The sequence below is a fragment of the Schistocerca nitens genome, chromosome 10, assembly GCF_023898315.1.
Source record: "Schistocerca nitens isolate TAMUIC-IGC-003100 chromosome 10, iqSchNite1.1, whole genome shotgun sequence".
NCBI lineage: Eukaryota > Metazoa > Arthropoda > Insecta > Orthoptera > Acrididae > Schistocerca > Schistocerca nitens.
This window is the reverse complement of record NC_064623.1, coordinates 219438618-219455557: the sequence shown is the minus strand read 5'-3', so window position 1 is coordinate 219455557 and position 16940 is coordinate 219438618. Positions and strand designations below refer to the sequence as shown.

Here is a 16940-nt window from a genome sequence, read left to right as displayed (position 1 = left end):
GGTGAAAATACACTTTTTCTGTGTTAAGAGTGACATTATGCTTTCCCTTGGAACTGTAAATCCTTTGAATGGCTATGGTTTTATACACCGGCTTAGAATTTCCTGGCACTTTGGAAAACAAAACTCATAAAAAAAAAAAACAGTTTCAGAAAGATCTTTGATGTGCAGCAGCAAGTAAGCTACATATTTTCGTATTACGAAAGTATCAATGCTTATTTCACCAAACCCTGCCTGTTACTTTCCAAGGCCTTGAAATTCAGATTGCAATGTGCATTTGTAAGCCAGTCATAGCTCCTGTCACGTGATCTCGCCAGCTGATGACAGCGGATATTCAGAGTATAGGGCACGTGATGGGGAATATAGGACACGTGATGTAATCAGCAATAGCAACATCACTGTTAAGTAGCTCAAACACATAAACAGGAAAGTTAATGGTTTAAATTAATATACATAGTGTTGCTGCAAGAAAACCAAAGCTTTCACATGTAATATTGTACTAGAAGAACTGTGGGGGCATAGAACCACTGGCTCTTCCTCCCAAAAATATCACTGCCCTGCCGCAGAAAGATTAGTTCTTCTCTGGAGTACGAGCTCTATGCCACATGCACTGTGTACATGCTGTGAGAATAAAAGTATTCATAATAAACGACGGGAGTGCGAGTGTCATTTATACTCATAATTACCACACCCAATCTCCACTGCCTGTTGTTGTTGAGGTCTTCAGTCCTGAGACTGGTTTGATGCAGCTCTCCATGCTACTCTATCCTGTGGAAGCTTCTTCGTCTCCCAGTACCCACTGCAACCTACATCCTTCTGAATTTGCTTAGAATATTCATCTCTTGGTCTCCCTCTACAATTTTTACCCTCCACACTGCCCTCCAATACTAAATTTGTGATCCCTTGATGCCTTAGAACATGTCCTACCAACCGATCCCATGAACCTTGGACCTTGCTGTTGGTGGGGAGGCTTGGGTGCCTCAGCGATACAGATAGCCATACCGTAGGTACAACCACAATGGAGGGGTATCTGTTGAGAGGCCAGACAAAGGTGTCGTTCCTGAAGAGGGGCAGCAGCCTTTTCAGTAGCTTCAGGGGCAACAGTCTGGATGATTGACTGATCTGGCCTTGTAACACTAACCAAAACGGCCTTGCTGTGCTGGTACTGTGAACGGATGAAAGCAAGGGGAAACTACAGCCGAAATTTTTCCCAAGGGCATGCAGCTTTACTGTATGATTAAATGATGATGGCGTCCTCTTGGGTAAGATATTCCGGACGTAAAATAGTCCCCCATTCGGATCTCCGGGTGGCGACTACTCAAGAGGACGTCGTTATCAGGAGGAAGAAAACTGGCGTTCTACGGATCGGAGCGTGGAATGTCAGATCCCTTAATCAGGAAGGTCGGTTGGAAAATTTAAAAAGGGAAATGGATAGGTTAAAGTTAGATGCAGTGGGAATTAGTGAAGTTCGGTGGCAGGAGGAACAAGACTTTTGTTCAGGTGAAAACAGGGTTATAAATACAAAATCAAATAGGGGTAATGCAGGAGTAGGTTAAATAATGAATACAAAAATAGGAGTGTGGGTAAGCTACTACAAACAGCAGAGTGAACGCATTATTGCGGCCAAGATAGACACAAAGCCCACGCCTGCTACAGTAGTACAAGTTTATATGCCAACTAGCTCTGCAGATGATGAAGAAATTGATGAAATGTATGATGACACAGAAGAAATTATTCAGATAGTGAAGGGAGACGAAAATTAAATAGTCATGGATGACTGGAATTCGATAGTGGGAGAAGGGAGGGAAGGAAACGTAGTAGGTGAATATGGATTGGGGCTAAGAAATGAAAGAGGAAGTCGTCTGGTAGAATTTTGCACAGAGTATAACTTAATCATAGCTAACACTTGGTTCAAGAATCATGAAAGAAGGTTGTATACATGGAAGAAGCCTGGAGATACTAGAAGGTATCAGATAGATTATATAATGGTAAGACAGAGATTTAGGAACCAGGTTTTAAATTGTAAGACATTTCCAGCGGCAGATGCGGACTCTGACTACAAACTATTGGTTATGAACTGTACATTAAAAATTGAAGAAACTGCAAAAAGGTGGTAATTTAAGGAGATGGGACCTGGATAAACTGACTAAACCAGAGGTTATACAGATCTTCAGGGAGAGCATAAGGGAAAAATTGACAGGAATGGAGGAAAGAAATACAGCAGAAGAAGAATGGATAGCTTTGAGAGATGAAGTAGTGAAGGCAGCAGAGGATCAAGTAGGTAAAAAGATGAGAGCTAGTAGAAATCCTTGGGTAACACAAGAAATATTGAATTTAAATGATGCAAGGAGATAATATAAAAATGCAGTAAATGTAGCAGGCAAAAAGCAATACAAATGTCTCAAAAATAAGATTGACAGGAGGTGCAAAATGACTAAGCAGGGACGGCTAGAGGACAAATGTAAGGATTTAGAGTCTTATCACACTAGCGGTAAGATAGATACTGCCTACAGGAAAATTAAAGAGATCTTTGGAGAAAAGAGAACCACTTGTATGAATATCAAGAGCTCAGATGGAAACCCAGCACTAAGCAAAGAAGGGAAAGCAGAAAGGTGGAAGGAGTATATGGAGAGTCTATACAAGGGTGATGTACTTGAGGACAATATTACGGAAACAGAAGAGAATGTAGATGAAGATGAAACGAGAAATGTGATACTGCGTGAAGAGTTCGACAGAGCACTGAAAGATCTGAGTCGAAACAAGGCCCCGGGGGTAGACAACATGCCATGAGAACTACTGACAGCCTTGGGAGAGCCAGTCCTGACAAAACTCTACCATCTGGTGAGCAAGATGTATGAGACAGGCGAAATACCCTCAGACTTCAAGAAGAATATAATAATTCCAATCCAAAAGAGGGCAGGTGTTGATAGATGTGAAATTTACCGAACTATCAGTTCAATAAGTCACAGCTGCAAAATACTAACGCGAATTCTTTACAGACGAATGGAAAAACTGGTAGAAGCCGACCTCGGGGAAGATCAGTTTGGATTCCGTAGAAATAATGGAACACGTGAGGCAATACTGCCCCTACGACTTATCTTAGAGGATAGATCAAGGAAAGGCAAACCTACGTTTCTAGCATTTGTAGACTTAGAGAAAGCATTTTACAATGTTGACTGGAATACTCTTTTTCAAATTCTGAAGGTGGCAGAGGTAAAATACAGGGAGCGAAAGGCTATTTACAATTTGTACAGAAACCAGATGGCAGTTATACGAAGAGTTGAGGGGCATGAAAGGGAAGCCGTGGTTGGGAAGTCAGTGAGACAGGGTTGTAGCCTCTCCATGATGTTATTCAATCTGAATATTGAGCAAGCAGTAAAGGAAATAAAAACTTTGTGGTTCGCCAATGACATTGTAATTCTGTCAGAGACAGCAGAGGACTTGGAAGAGCAGTTGAACGGAATGGACATTCTCTTGAAAGGAGGATATAAGATGAACATCAACAAAAGCAAAACGAGGATAATGGAAGGTAGTTGAATTAAGTCAGGTGATGCTGAGGGAATTAGATTAGGAAATGAGACTCTTAAAGTAGTAAAGGAGTTTTGCTATTTGGGGAGCAAAGTAACTGACGATGGTCGAAGTAGAGTGGATATAAAATGTAGACTGGCAATGGCAGGGAAAGCGTTTCTGAAGAAGAGAAATTTGTTAACATCGTGTATAGATTTAAGTGTCAGGAAGCCGTTTCTGAAAGTATTTGTATGGAGTGTGGCCATGTATGGAAGTGAAACATGGACGATAAATAGTTTGGACAAGAAGAAAATGTAGTGCTACAGAAGAATACTGAAGATTAGATGGGTAGATCACATAACTAATGAGGGGGTATTGAATAGAATTGGGGAGAAGAGGAGTTTGTGGCCAACTTGACAAGAAGAAGGGACCAGTTGGTAGGGCATATTCTGAGGCATCAAGGGATCACAAATTTAGCATTGGAGGGCAGTGTGGAGGGTAAAAATAGTAGAGGGACACCAAGAGATGAATACACTAAGCAGATTCAGAAGGATGTAGGTTGCAGTAGGTACTGGGAGATAAAGAAGCTTGCACAGGATAGAGTAGCATGGAGAGCTGCATTAAACCAGTCTCAGGACTGAAGACCACAACAACAACCACAATAACAACACTGTAAGATACATCACAGAAATGTGCCAGTAAAATTTTTAATAATGACATAAATGACTGACCTTCTGGGCTCAAAATTCTTCTAAATGGCTCGTCCTCAAAGAGCGGATTTTTAAATGAGAGTCAACAAATGTAGTTAATGATATCGCTTTATTTCCAAGGAAGTAATTTGTCTTGTACAGCGTCATTAAAATGTGGTACTGAGGCAAAATGTAGTTAATGATATCGCTTTATTTCCAAGGAAGTAATTTGTCTTGTACAGCGTCATTAAAATGTGGTACTGAGGCAAAATGATTTGTACTCACATGAAACAGTGCACTGCTTCTTTGAGTATTACTGTGGTCAAGCAAGCAATACAATATAATGACCATTCATCATTGTAGAGAAATAAATATCATAGAAAATTACACACAAACAATTTTGTTAAAATCTGTAAGCAGTGTGGAATTCCTCTCATAAAAACATAAAAAAAGATGGAGACATTATGTGTGTGCATGTGTGTAACTATAAATATGTTCAACAAAAATAATTAATTTTTGACAATATAATGAAATCAGATAGATGAAAAAATCTGCTCACCAAGCTGTGGCAGGATAAAACACACACACACACACACACACACACACACACACACACACACACACACAAAGGTTCAACTTATGCAAGCTTTCGAAGCCAGTGGCTCCTTCTCCTGGCAGAACAGTTGAAGTGGAAGGAAGAGGGGTGAAAGAAAAGGACTAGAGAGGTTTAGAAAAAGGGGTACAGTTCTGATTCAGAAAAGTCGCCCAGAACCCTGGGTCAGGGGTGACTTATCAGACAGGATGAGAAAGAAAGACTAAGTGTTGGGGACTGCACTGGACGAGATTTGAAAACCTGAGAGCTGAAAGCTGGAAGACACGGTAACATGCAAGATGGAGATTACTACTAAAATATTGTGAACAAGTTAATAAGAGTGAAAAGCTAAGTGCATTGTATGTAACAGAAAGCCAAAAATAGACAAGACAGAAAATGAAAGATGCAGAAAACTAAAACAGTATGAAGAAAGGAGTAGCCACTATGAAGTAATGCTGAGACGGAAGAAATTAACGTAAATTAAGACCAGGTGGGTGGCGAGAACCAAGGACATGTTGTAGCACCAGTTCCAACCTGCGGAGTTCTGAGAAACTGGTGTCTTTGAGATCATGACTGTCATGTTGTGGAGCATGCTCTGCAGCAGGACATTGTGTGTTGCCAGTATACATCTTCTGCCTATGCCCATTCTTTCTAACTGATAATTTGGTGGTAGTCATGCCGATGTAAAAGGCCGAACAACGCTCACACAGCAGCTGGTATATGATGTGTCACTTCACATGTGCCTCTCCATTTGATAGTATATGTTTTGCCAGTTACAGGGGTGGTACAGTTGGTGATAGGAGTGTGAATATGGCAGGTCTTGAATCAGGGACAGTCATAGGGGTAGGAGCCATAGGTTATGGAGATGGATGCAGAAGGAGCATAGAGTCTGACAAGGATATTGCAAAATCTTAGGCAAAATGGATCTCATTTCAGAGCATGATTTTAAAAAGTCATGACCCTGTCAAAGTAGGTGTTTAATACATTCAGGACCAGGATAATACTAAGTGACAAGTGGTGTGCTCCAAAGTTGTTTTTTGGAGGGATAATCAGAACCTGAACTGGACGTGATGGCCCGGGAAATCTGCTTTTGAACTAGGCTGATTGGGTAATTACTTCCAGTGAAGGCTGAGGTGACAATGGTGGTGTATTACTGTAAAGAGTCTGCATCTGAACAGTTATGTTTGCCTTGAGTGCCAAGACTGTATGGGAGGGAAGGTTTGATGTGGAAAGGATGGCAACTGTCAAAATGTAAGCACTGCTGTTGGTAGGAGGTTTAATGTGGGCAGAAGTGTATAGCTGGCCTTCGGCAAGGACGAAACAAACCGGGGTATCTGTCATGGGCGGCAATTTCAGAGGGGAAGCCAAATTCATATTCTCGAGGAAAAAAACCTTCTTTCACAAAGCGCCTAGCATCCAGTGCACGTCGGTCTATCGATTATTCATATGATTTTTAAACACATCCCTGTTGGTTGTTGAACCTTTTTGATCACATTATAAGTTGATTTCTGAGTGAATCATAAGTTTATTTTTGAATGTGTGCATAGCGTACATGATGTGTCTGCCAGGAGAATCATGGTCACATGTGGAAATAAACTTTCCTACAGACAAAAGGGGCCGGGCTACACGAGCTGAGCAGAATAAACCCTAACAGGTGAATGCCAATTGCTGTTTGTTTATGTGGTTGACTGTGTTTGCCAATGATCAGCTTTGTTATAATTACTAGTGAAATCCATAGATTCAGACTACCAGAGAGGAAATAAACGACAGACTGGAATAACAGGTAAGAAAGATTACCTCGGTGTACTCAAGAAAATAAAATTTTGGCAGAAAATGTTTGGCCAGATTGCTACACTAGTAAGGGCCATTTGTACAGTCTCTGGCTAGCAAGCGCTTAAGTTCTATTGTGGGAGTAGTGCAGAAAACGCGTTGTACGAATACACAATAATGCCTAACCGGAGAACAAATGTGGGATAACGAAACTGGTGATTCTGGCAGGATGAGTGACTTTAACCAGAGAATAAGTTTTGACACTGGCAGGAATAGTTATGACAAGATTGTTTGTTAGAACAAGCAGGAAGAAGAACGGGGACATCACAAAAATTATGGAAGAATATGATGATTCCAAATTTATACAAAAATTTCGTAGTACTACTTTTCGATCTCATGCTTGAGAAGCTGGAGCGTATGAATGAAATGTGAAGCTGTTTCCCGACATAAAGCTTTTTGCTTGTAGTAGGCCTAATAGGCATTTGATATTGATACTTTGTGAATTTATTCTGTCGTGCTCTAAAAATGGCCATTTGTGCCAAAACATTCTCGTTTATTTTGTGTGTGTTACAATTGCTACAATATTAGACAGACCTATTTTGTTTCATCTAGCAGACAGTGGAAAAATACACGTAATCAGATCGAGAAATCACACCAGTCTTTTTCAATATTGGATGACATTTCAATTTTTCATGTAGCAAAATGTTTGACAAATTTTGATGAAGTATTAGATTCTTTCACAGAAACGAAAGCACGGCATGTAAAGCTGTAACAAGATTAGAGATAAAAAAATACTAGGACCTAAGGATTGAAGAAAAGTGTACTGTCTTGCTTGTCTCTTGTCTTTATTCGTTTTATGTATCCTATATTTAATTTTATGTCGGACAAAACAGCAATAGGCAATAAAGAGTGCAAATGTTCTGAAGAGTCTTTGTTCTCCCGGTTACAAAGAATCCCATCCAGTACTAATTGTGAGGTTTTTTTAAAAAGAAAGGCAGTATGTCAGACCGGCCGACTGGAAGCAGGCGAGAAACCACAGGACGTTTTAATTTCCCTTGTCCTGAATATAGTTTGACGGCATCCATTACAAAATATACACATTTGAATTTCACAGAGTGAAATACAGCGATGCACGATAGAAGAATGCTGTGTGGAGAGGTGTGGCACTGCATTTTGGCACACTTAAGACCTCGAACATATATGTTTTATGTATCATACCTTTCAGGAAGATGTGCACTAAAACACACGAGGTGGTGGCGGCAGGGGAGTGATGCACAGAGCAGTCTGAGTTTGAGTGGAGAGTGTTTACCAGTGTTTATGTTTAGTGATTTTCCATTTCCTGTTCGTTCACAGCTCTCATATCAAATGAAAACAAACTGGATTTCTGTGGATGAGAGCTATCATGTGAATTAAAACGGAATGCTAAAATATGTTTATTAGTTTCAGATCTTATTTTATTCCCACGTTTCTGACAATCAAGCATTAATCACTTTGCAGAACAATGATGTTATTTTTGACAGTTTGTTCAAGAAATTTGGCTTTTATTGATCTTTTCCCCTGAGGCAATCAATTTATTTGAAACGAAGTGTTTAATTCCACACTATTGGCTACTTTCAACTGTTCGCTGCACTTCAAGTGCACGTTTTTACCTTCTAGCACATATGGCATTAACCCATAATAAAGAACCAAACATGAGATAATAAAGTACTGGTACTCCAAGAAAATTCAGATCTCAAAAAAACCACACTGAAAAGCTTAATATCAGATTGAGGTCTACTTTATTGGGAATCTGGACAAGTGAATGTGCACTTTAAGCCAAATTACCCATTTTAGTATGATTCACGAAATTCCAATGCTCTTTGAGTATCCTCTGATGTATTGCTTCTTTTATGACATAATGTAAGATCTTTTAATGTTTTACACGTGCTGACATACGGGCTTCCTACGTCGATACAAAGAAAGTAACCTACACTATTAACAAAATTTATTGCTTTTTATGTTTATGTTGTAACTTACTAATAACTAAATATTTACAGCTCGCTCAATCCTAATTACCTCGCCTGGATATTGGAAAGTTCCCTGGTCATGTTAGGTGCAGTAGTGAAGCACTGAATAGTGACGTGTCTGTTAGAGTCCACAAAAGAAGCCTCATAACAGCTGGCAGTGCTGTTGCCTGCTTTCAACTGAACCACAGATGGTTGCATGTAAAAACAATGGTCTATGGAGTTATGAAAACACTGAGGCATTGCCATAAACTTGTTGTTGTTGTTGTGGTCTTCAGTCCTGAGATTGGTTTGATGCAGCTCTCCATGCTACTCTATCCTGTGCAAGCTTCATCATCTCCCAGTACCTACTGCAATCTACATCCTTCTGGATCTGCTTAGTGTATTCATCCCTTGGTCTCCCTCTACGATTTTTACCCTCCACGCTGCCCTCCAATGCTATATTGGTGATCCCTTGATGCCTCACAACATGTCCTACTAACCGACCCCTTCTGCTAGTCAAGGTGTGCCACAAATTTCTCTTCTCCCCAATCCTATTCAATACCTCCTCATAAGTTATGTGATCTACCCATCTAATCTTCAGCATTCTTCTGTAGCACCACATTTCAAAAGCTTCTATTCTCTTCTTGTCCAAACTATTTATTGTCCACGTTTCACTTCCATACATGGCTGAACTCCATACAAGTACTTTCAGAAACGACTTCCTGACACTTAAATCTATACTCAATGTTAACAAATTTCTTTTCTTCAGAAACACTTTCCTTGCCATTGCTAGTCTATATTTTATATCCCCTCTACTTCGACCATTGTCAGTTATTTTGCTCCCCAAATAGCAAAACTCCTTTACAACTTTAAGTGTCTCATTTCCTAATCTAATTCCCTCAGCAGTATGCACTGGCACGAATCTTCCTGAGAGCTGAACCGAGACAAACTCAGCAGCTTTGCCTTCCGCAGACAAGTGCAAGATTCCAGAAAGTTTTGTATCTGCATGTACTCCACTGCAAAGTAAAAATTTCACTTTGGAAGCAGCCTCAGGCTGTGGCTAAGCCATGACTTCACAATATATTTCTTCCAGGAGTGCTAATCTTGCAAGTTTTGCAGAAGAGCTTTTGTGAAGTATGGATAGTAGGAGATGAGGTACAGCTAGAAGTAAAACCTGTGAGGACGGATCACAAGTCGCACTCGGGTAGCTATCGGTAGAGCACTTCCTCACGAAAGACAAAGTTCCCAAGTTCGAGTCACGGACCGGCACACAGTTTTAATCTGTCAGCAAGTTTCATATACATAACCATCTTAAATGATTGGCTGAGGCACACACATGAAACAGCCATGCCAGGCTGATTGCAACTGTCAGGCATTTATTCGCTGGGTCTACTGCAGTTTGCAAGATCGGCACAAGGTTAGTTACAGTAAATAGTTTTCAAATTTCCAAACGTATTTCATGAAAATTGTAGTTTTTTAAAAATCTGTATTATGTTTTGGAAACACTTTTTTCTTCACGAAAGTGGTGTGTAGAATGAATATAATACTAGGATCACCAATAATCTGTACAAACACTTCATGGGTAAGGGAGGAGGAGGAGATTAGTGTTTAATACTCCCTTCGACAATGAGGCCATTAGAGACGGAGCACAAGCTCCGATTAGGGAAGGAGTGGGAAGGAACCATCAAAGGAACCATCCTGGCATTTTCCTGAGACAATTTAGGGAAATCACAGAAAACCTCATTCAGGATGGCCGGAGGTGGTTTTGAACCGTTGTCCTCCCGAATGCGAGTCCAGTGTGCTAACCACTGCTCCACCCTACTCGGTCATGGGTAAGGAATCACACACGGGTACACATGTATTCAGTAACCACAAGAACATATTAAATGTCATGCATTTGGGCTTGTGGATTTAAATGTTGGTTAACACTAATCTTCACATTAAACAAACTGTACCTTCACTAGTGTGCCCTATAAGCATTAGATAAAAACAGCAGCTGACTAGTCTAAGAGGAAGAGCAGTGGTTTTTTGCCAAGCAGCTTCTTTATAAATAAATTTCCCACAATTATCCATGCGGGTAGATAGGCACTAGTTGTAACTGTTTGTTAGTATACTTTACAGAAGTAGCCTGTAATGACTGCTCTTGTCAACTGACGTATAGCTTGGCTCGCTCCACATCCCTGAAGCCTTTCCTTCGAGGTGGGATTATGGAACACTACGCTGAATGAATGCATCTTAAAGATAATGTAGTAGATACTGAATTGAAAAAACTTCTGATAGGCAACTCATTCTGCCCCACTGACGATTATCCTCTTAGAAGCTCATGTTTTAGGGTAAAATCACAAGTAATACTCACATTTCTAGCATTCTTTTTCATTGTGGCTTTCTATGTTTCAATGGTCTATGTTTCAATGCCTCCTCCATATGGTGAGCAGAAATCTATTCTTTCAATATCATTGCTAACTTCAAATTGTATTCCAACTGTATTTCACAATCTTAAATCTTTTCATCATACTGCACTCATCTACATCTACATCTACATCTACATCCATACTCCGCAAGCCACCTGACGGTGTGTGGCGGAGGGTACCCTGAGTACCTCTATCAGTTCTCCCTTCTATTCCAGTCTCGTTTTGTTCGTGGAAAGAAGGATTGTCTGTATGCTTCTGTGTGGGCTCTAATCTCTCTCTGATTTTATCCTCATGGTCTCCTCGCGAGATATACATAGGAGGGAGCAATATACTGCTGGACTCTTCGGTGAAGGTATGTTCTCGAAACTTAAACAAAAGCCTGTACCGGGCTACTGAGCGTCTCTCCTGCAGAGTCTTCCACTGGAGTTTATCTATCATCTCCGTAACGCTTTCGCGATTACTAAATGATCCTGTAACGAAGTGCGCTGCTCTCTGTTGGATCTTCTCTATCTCTTCTATCAACCCTATCTGGTACGGATCCCACACAGCTGAGCAGTATTCAAGCAGTGGGCGAACAAGCGTACTGTAACCTACTTCCTTTGTTTTCGGATTGCATTTCCTTAGGATTCTTCCAATGAATCTCAGTCTGGCATCTGCTTTACCGACGATCAACTTTATATGATCATTCCATTTTAAATCACTCCTAATGCGTACTCCCAGATAATTTATGGAATTAACTGCTTCCAGTTGCTGACCTGCTATTTTGTAGCTAAATGATAAGGGATCTATCTTTCTATGTATTCGCAGCACATTACACTTGTCTACATTGAGATTCAATTGCCAACTAAAATACACGTCTCTGATTTCTTTCCATGTGTCATAGAAACATTTTTGCAGGATCCTCAAAATACAAGTAATGAATGCAACATAAAATGGAAAGCCATTATTGTAATGCAACAGATGTAGCCTGTAATGACTGCTCTTGCCAACTGATGTATAGCTCAATTCACTCCACAGAATATATAACTCCACAGAATATCTGACTCACCTCTGAACACTGTGCGAACTTCTGGTGCACTCAATGATCGTTTCTTTCTTGTCTGTGGTAGGATATCAGCCCTCCAGTCTGCCCACTGAGGGTACTGCTCTTCAAGTGACTGAACAGAGCTAGCCTGAGACCTCCTCCACTGCTCCAATTCTTCCCTTAACTGCAGCGCCATCTGCAAAATGCATCACAATGAAACAATTGTTCGTAGGATACAGAAGTGCACAGGCAATCACTTTTCTTACAGCCATGAATTGTCATGCAAAGCTCTCCCCCTCCCCCACCCCTACAAGTGTTTATGTAATTAAAACCTCACGGTGTATGAGCAACACCTCATTGTTATTATGGTCTCCGGCTTTCAGGAATTGCTGCTTGATCAAGAGGAGTAAAAACAGGCTGTCAAGAGACACAAGACATGTTATCCAAATGGTGGTTGTACATGTAAAATTATCTAAATAGGTTGTAATCTTACTACTCATGTTGGACTCTTATTTTACCCTGCAACTGGCTGTGAAAAATATATTTGTGCTTGGAAATCCTATGCTCAATTAGCATTTATATAAAATTCAGACAGGATGACATCATTACTTTCCAGCATAGTTAATAGCTTTTGCACAGCTGTCCATTATAAAAAAAAAAATTAATTGATGATATGGAATAGAAAGCTTCTTCGCTTTATTCATGCAAACTATTTGTGTTTGAAGGTGAGTTGGATTACTCATTCTGGTGAGATAAAACCTGTAGTATGCATTTTAACAATATTATGAAAAGGGAAGTTGCTACTCATTGTATAGCGGAGATACTGAGTCGCAGACAGGCAGAACAAAAAGACCGTCACAAATAAAGTTTTTGGCCAGTAAGGCCTTTGTCAAGAATAGACGGCAAACACACACACACACACACACACACACACACACACAAAGGCAACTGGCACACATGTGACTGCAGTCTCTGGCAACTGAGGCCACACTGCAGCAGTGTGGCCTCAGTTGCCTGAGACTGCAGTCACATGTGTACCAGTTGCTTTTGTGTGTGTGCGGGGGGGGGGGGGGGGGGGGGGGGTCTATTTTTGATGAAGGACTTACTGGCCGAAAACTTGATTTGTAACAGTCTTTTTGTTCTGCCTATCTGCGACTCAGCATCTCCACTATATGGTGAGTGGCAACTTCCCTTTTCATAATATTGTTACATTCCATCCTAGATTTTCCATAGTGCATTTTAATATTTACTAAGTGAATGAGAGAATGACATTTTTGTTGAAGTAAATCTGCAATAAATGCCACTCCCGGTAGTAACTAAATTTGAGGAGTGGCTGTAACATTAGCAAGCACTCTTTAGTGCATTCTTCATCTGACACCATCTACCAACATTCACTTCTGTGACATTAAATTTCCTAATTGCTACACAGTTGTTTGAAGTCTCTACTTCATTAATTTAAAATCAGCATCATATTATCTGCATCAGTCAGTTGTGAACCAAAAATTCATAGATTATCATACTGTAAAAAATTTGTGTCAGCATCCGTTAACAACAACAATCACTACAATTTACTGCCCTTATATTATACTGTCCTCCACCAGAAGGTAGGTTTTAATGCCACACTGTTATACTATGCACTGTCCTATTCAAGGTGGTGCGAACTTGCGTTCCAAGAACTTCGGACTGACTTTCCCAGCGAGTTATGAGGGGGACCTACAGTTAAACCTGGACTCCAAACCATGGTGCTACTCAGCACATACATAAATCATTTCCAGGTGTGAAAGATGCAGTAATTGACACATCCTCCGCTCAATTCAGATTTGTAGACATAACTCACAGAGCTACCACCCTTAACTCACAGAGCTACCAACCAAGTCATTTGTACTACAGCTACACTAATAAATGAAACTAATTATTGTACCTCCTTTTGATAATTCCTGTAAAGTTCAGATACTAACAAAACATTGATGAAAAAAGGAACTTCCATTTTAAACTATTTGCAACATAAAAATATTGACCTCAATTAGCAAAAATGTACCTGCAAATATGTGATTATTCTGTTGCTTCCAAATAACAAATTTGAGGAAATAGCTCATCTTACAGTTGTATAAATATGATGCTCCAGCTAGGTAGGTGTACTTATGGATCTCAATAGCAGAAGCAGAAAACTCAAAGCCCATATAAAAGTAAACAACTAATTAAACAATGAAAACGTCAGATTGGAATCATCTCTCACACACACCTTCTACATGCTCCCCATAATTCACAAACCCAACAATCCTGTACACCCCTTTGTAGCTGGTCACTGTGCCCCACTGAAAGAATTTCGGTCCTCACGGACCAACATCTCCAGCCAACTGCTCGAAATTAAGCCTCCCGTGTCACAGATACCGACCACTCCTTTACCTCCTGGATCCCTACTCATCACTGTCAATGCCACTTCCCTATACACCAACATCCCTCATGCCCACAGTCTTGCCACTATTGAACACAACATTTCCCATGATACTTCAGACTCCAAACCCACTACTTCACAACTCATTCACCTTACTAACTACATCCTAACATAAAACTACTTCTCCTTTGAAGGGAAGGTATACAAACAAATCTGCAGTAGCAGTACAGTCATGGACACCTGGATGGCACCTTCCAATGCCAACTTGTTTATGGGCCATCTAGAGATTTTCCTTGCCTCCCAATACACCAAACCCCTAGCCTGGTTCAGGTTCATTAACGATATCTTCATCACCTGGACACAGGGCTAAGACAACCTATCCTCATTCCTTCACAACCTCAGCTCCTTCTCTCCCATCCACTTCACACAGGCCTCCTCTAGGTCAAGTCAAGAAGGATAGGAGTGTGTTTCTGCTAGATAGAGCAGATAAGCAGTTATTAACACCTCACTTAGACAGTGAACTGGCATCACTTAGTTCCAGTAAGATGAATGTAGGGGAATTATGAGCAAAGTTCAAGCAGATTGTAAATCATGGTCTGGAGAGTTATATGCCTACCAAGTGGATTAAAGATGGGAAAGACGCACCGTGATTTAATAACAAAATTCGGCAGATGCTGAGGAAGCAGAGGCTGTTGCACTCTAGGTTGAAAAGGGGACACACAAATGACAACAAGTGAAGCTTAGTACAGATTCATGCACCTGTGAAAAGATCTATGCGTGAAGCATACAACAACCACTGTCACTCCTTAGAGAAGAGATGGCAGAGAACTCGAGGAAATTCTGTTCATATGTAAAACTGCTAAGTGGGTCTAAGGCTTCTATTCATTCCCTTGTTGACCATCTGGTGTGGCAGTTGAAGATAGCAAAACAAAAGCCAAAGTCTTAAATTTATGAAAAGGATAGTTGCTCCTCACCTTACAGCGGAGATGCTGAGTCACAGATAAGCACAACAAAAAGACTGCCACAAAATAAGCTTTCAGCCAACAAGGCCTTTGCAACTCAGCATCTCTGCTTATTACATTACATCCTGGATTTTCCATTGTTAGAGGTTTTAAATTTCACAATGAAGAAATCATTCACACAGGAGAACCATACAAATGTATCGTCATTTGACCACCAGACAGACTCCTGTATGGACAACATAGAAATAAGCAAACCTGGCGTCGAGAAACAATTGAAACATTTGAAAACAAATAGATCACCAGGTTCGTATAGAACCCCAGTTCGATTTTACAAATAGTACTCTATGGCATTGATCTCTTACCTAACATGCATTTATGATGAATCTCTCGCCCAGCACAAAGTCCCAAGTGACTGGAAAAAAGCACTGGTGATTCCAGTATATAAGAAAGGTAACATAACAGACCTGCAAATTTACAGATCGATATTCCTAACTTCTGTTTGCTGCAGAGTTTTTGAACATATTCGCAGTTTGAATGTAACAAACTTTCTTAAGACTGAAAAGATTATGTCCACAAACCAGCACGATTTTAGAAAGCATTGCTCTTGTGAAACTCAGCTTGCCTTTTTCTCACATGATATACTGTGAACCAAGGATGAAGGGCAACAGGCAGATTCCGTATTTCTACATTTCTTGAAAGCATTTGACATGCTGCCCCATTGCAGGCTGTTAACTAAGGAATGAGCATATGGAATAAATCCACAGATATGCGAGTGGCCCAAAGACTTCTTAAATACTAGGACCCAGTATTTTGCCCTCGATGGCGAGTGTTCATCAGAGACACATTAGGAGTGCCTCAGGGAAGTGTGATAGGACCAGCGTTGTTCTCTATATACGTGAATGATTTGACAGGCAGGGTGAGCAACAATCTGTGCTTGTTGGCTGATGATGCCATGGTGTATGGTACAGTGTTGAAGTTGAGTGACTGTTGGAAGATACGAGACAACTTAGACAAAATTTCTAGTTGGTGTGACGAATGGCACCTAGTCCTAAACATGGATAAATGTAAATTAATGTGGATGTGTAAGAAGAACTCTGCTTGACACAACAAAGTCATTTAAATATCTGGGCACAATGTTGCAAAGTGATATGAGGTGGAACAAGCATGTGAAAAGTGTAGTAAGGAAGGCAAATGGTCGACTTTGGTTTACTGTGAAAATTTTACAAAAGAATGGTTCACCTGTAAACGTGACTGCATAAAGGACACTTCTCGAGGACTGCTCCAGTGTTTGGGATCTTTATCACGTTGGACTGAAGAACACATCGGAGCAATTCAGAGGCGGGATGCTACATTTGTTAATGGTAGGTTCAAACAACGAGTAAATGTTACGGAGATGCTTCGGGAACTCAACTGGGAATCCCTGGAGGAAAGACGATGTTCTTTTCGAGGCACACTATTGAGAAAATTTAGAGAACTGGTATTTGAAGCTGAGCGTCAAACGGTTCTACTGCCGCCAACATATATTGCGCATAAGGACCACGAAAATAAGATACGAGATATTAGGGTTCATAAGGAGGTGAACAGACAGTTGTTTTTCCCTCGCTCCTT

General features: G+C 40.5%; 1 protein-coding gene across 1 annotated transcript in view; it reads right to left on the bottom strand.

Annotated features, from left to right (window-relative positions):
- LOC126210020 (uncharacterized) overlaps window positions 1–16940 on the bottom strand; it is a 161887-nt gene that overhangs the window by 79409 nt on the left and 65538 nt on the right. Inside the window, exon 5 of the mRNA XM_049939124.1 lies at window positions 12000–12171. Coding sequence (XP_049795081.1) covers window positions 12000–12171 — 172 coding nt within the window. The remainder of the gene's footprint in view (window positions 1–11999; window positions 12172–16940) is intronic.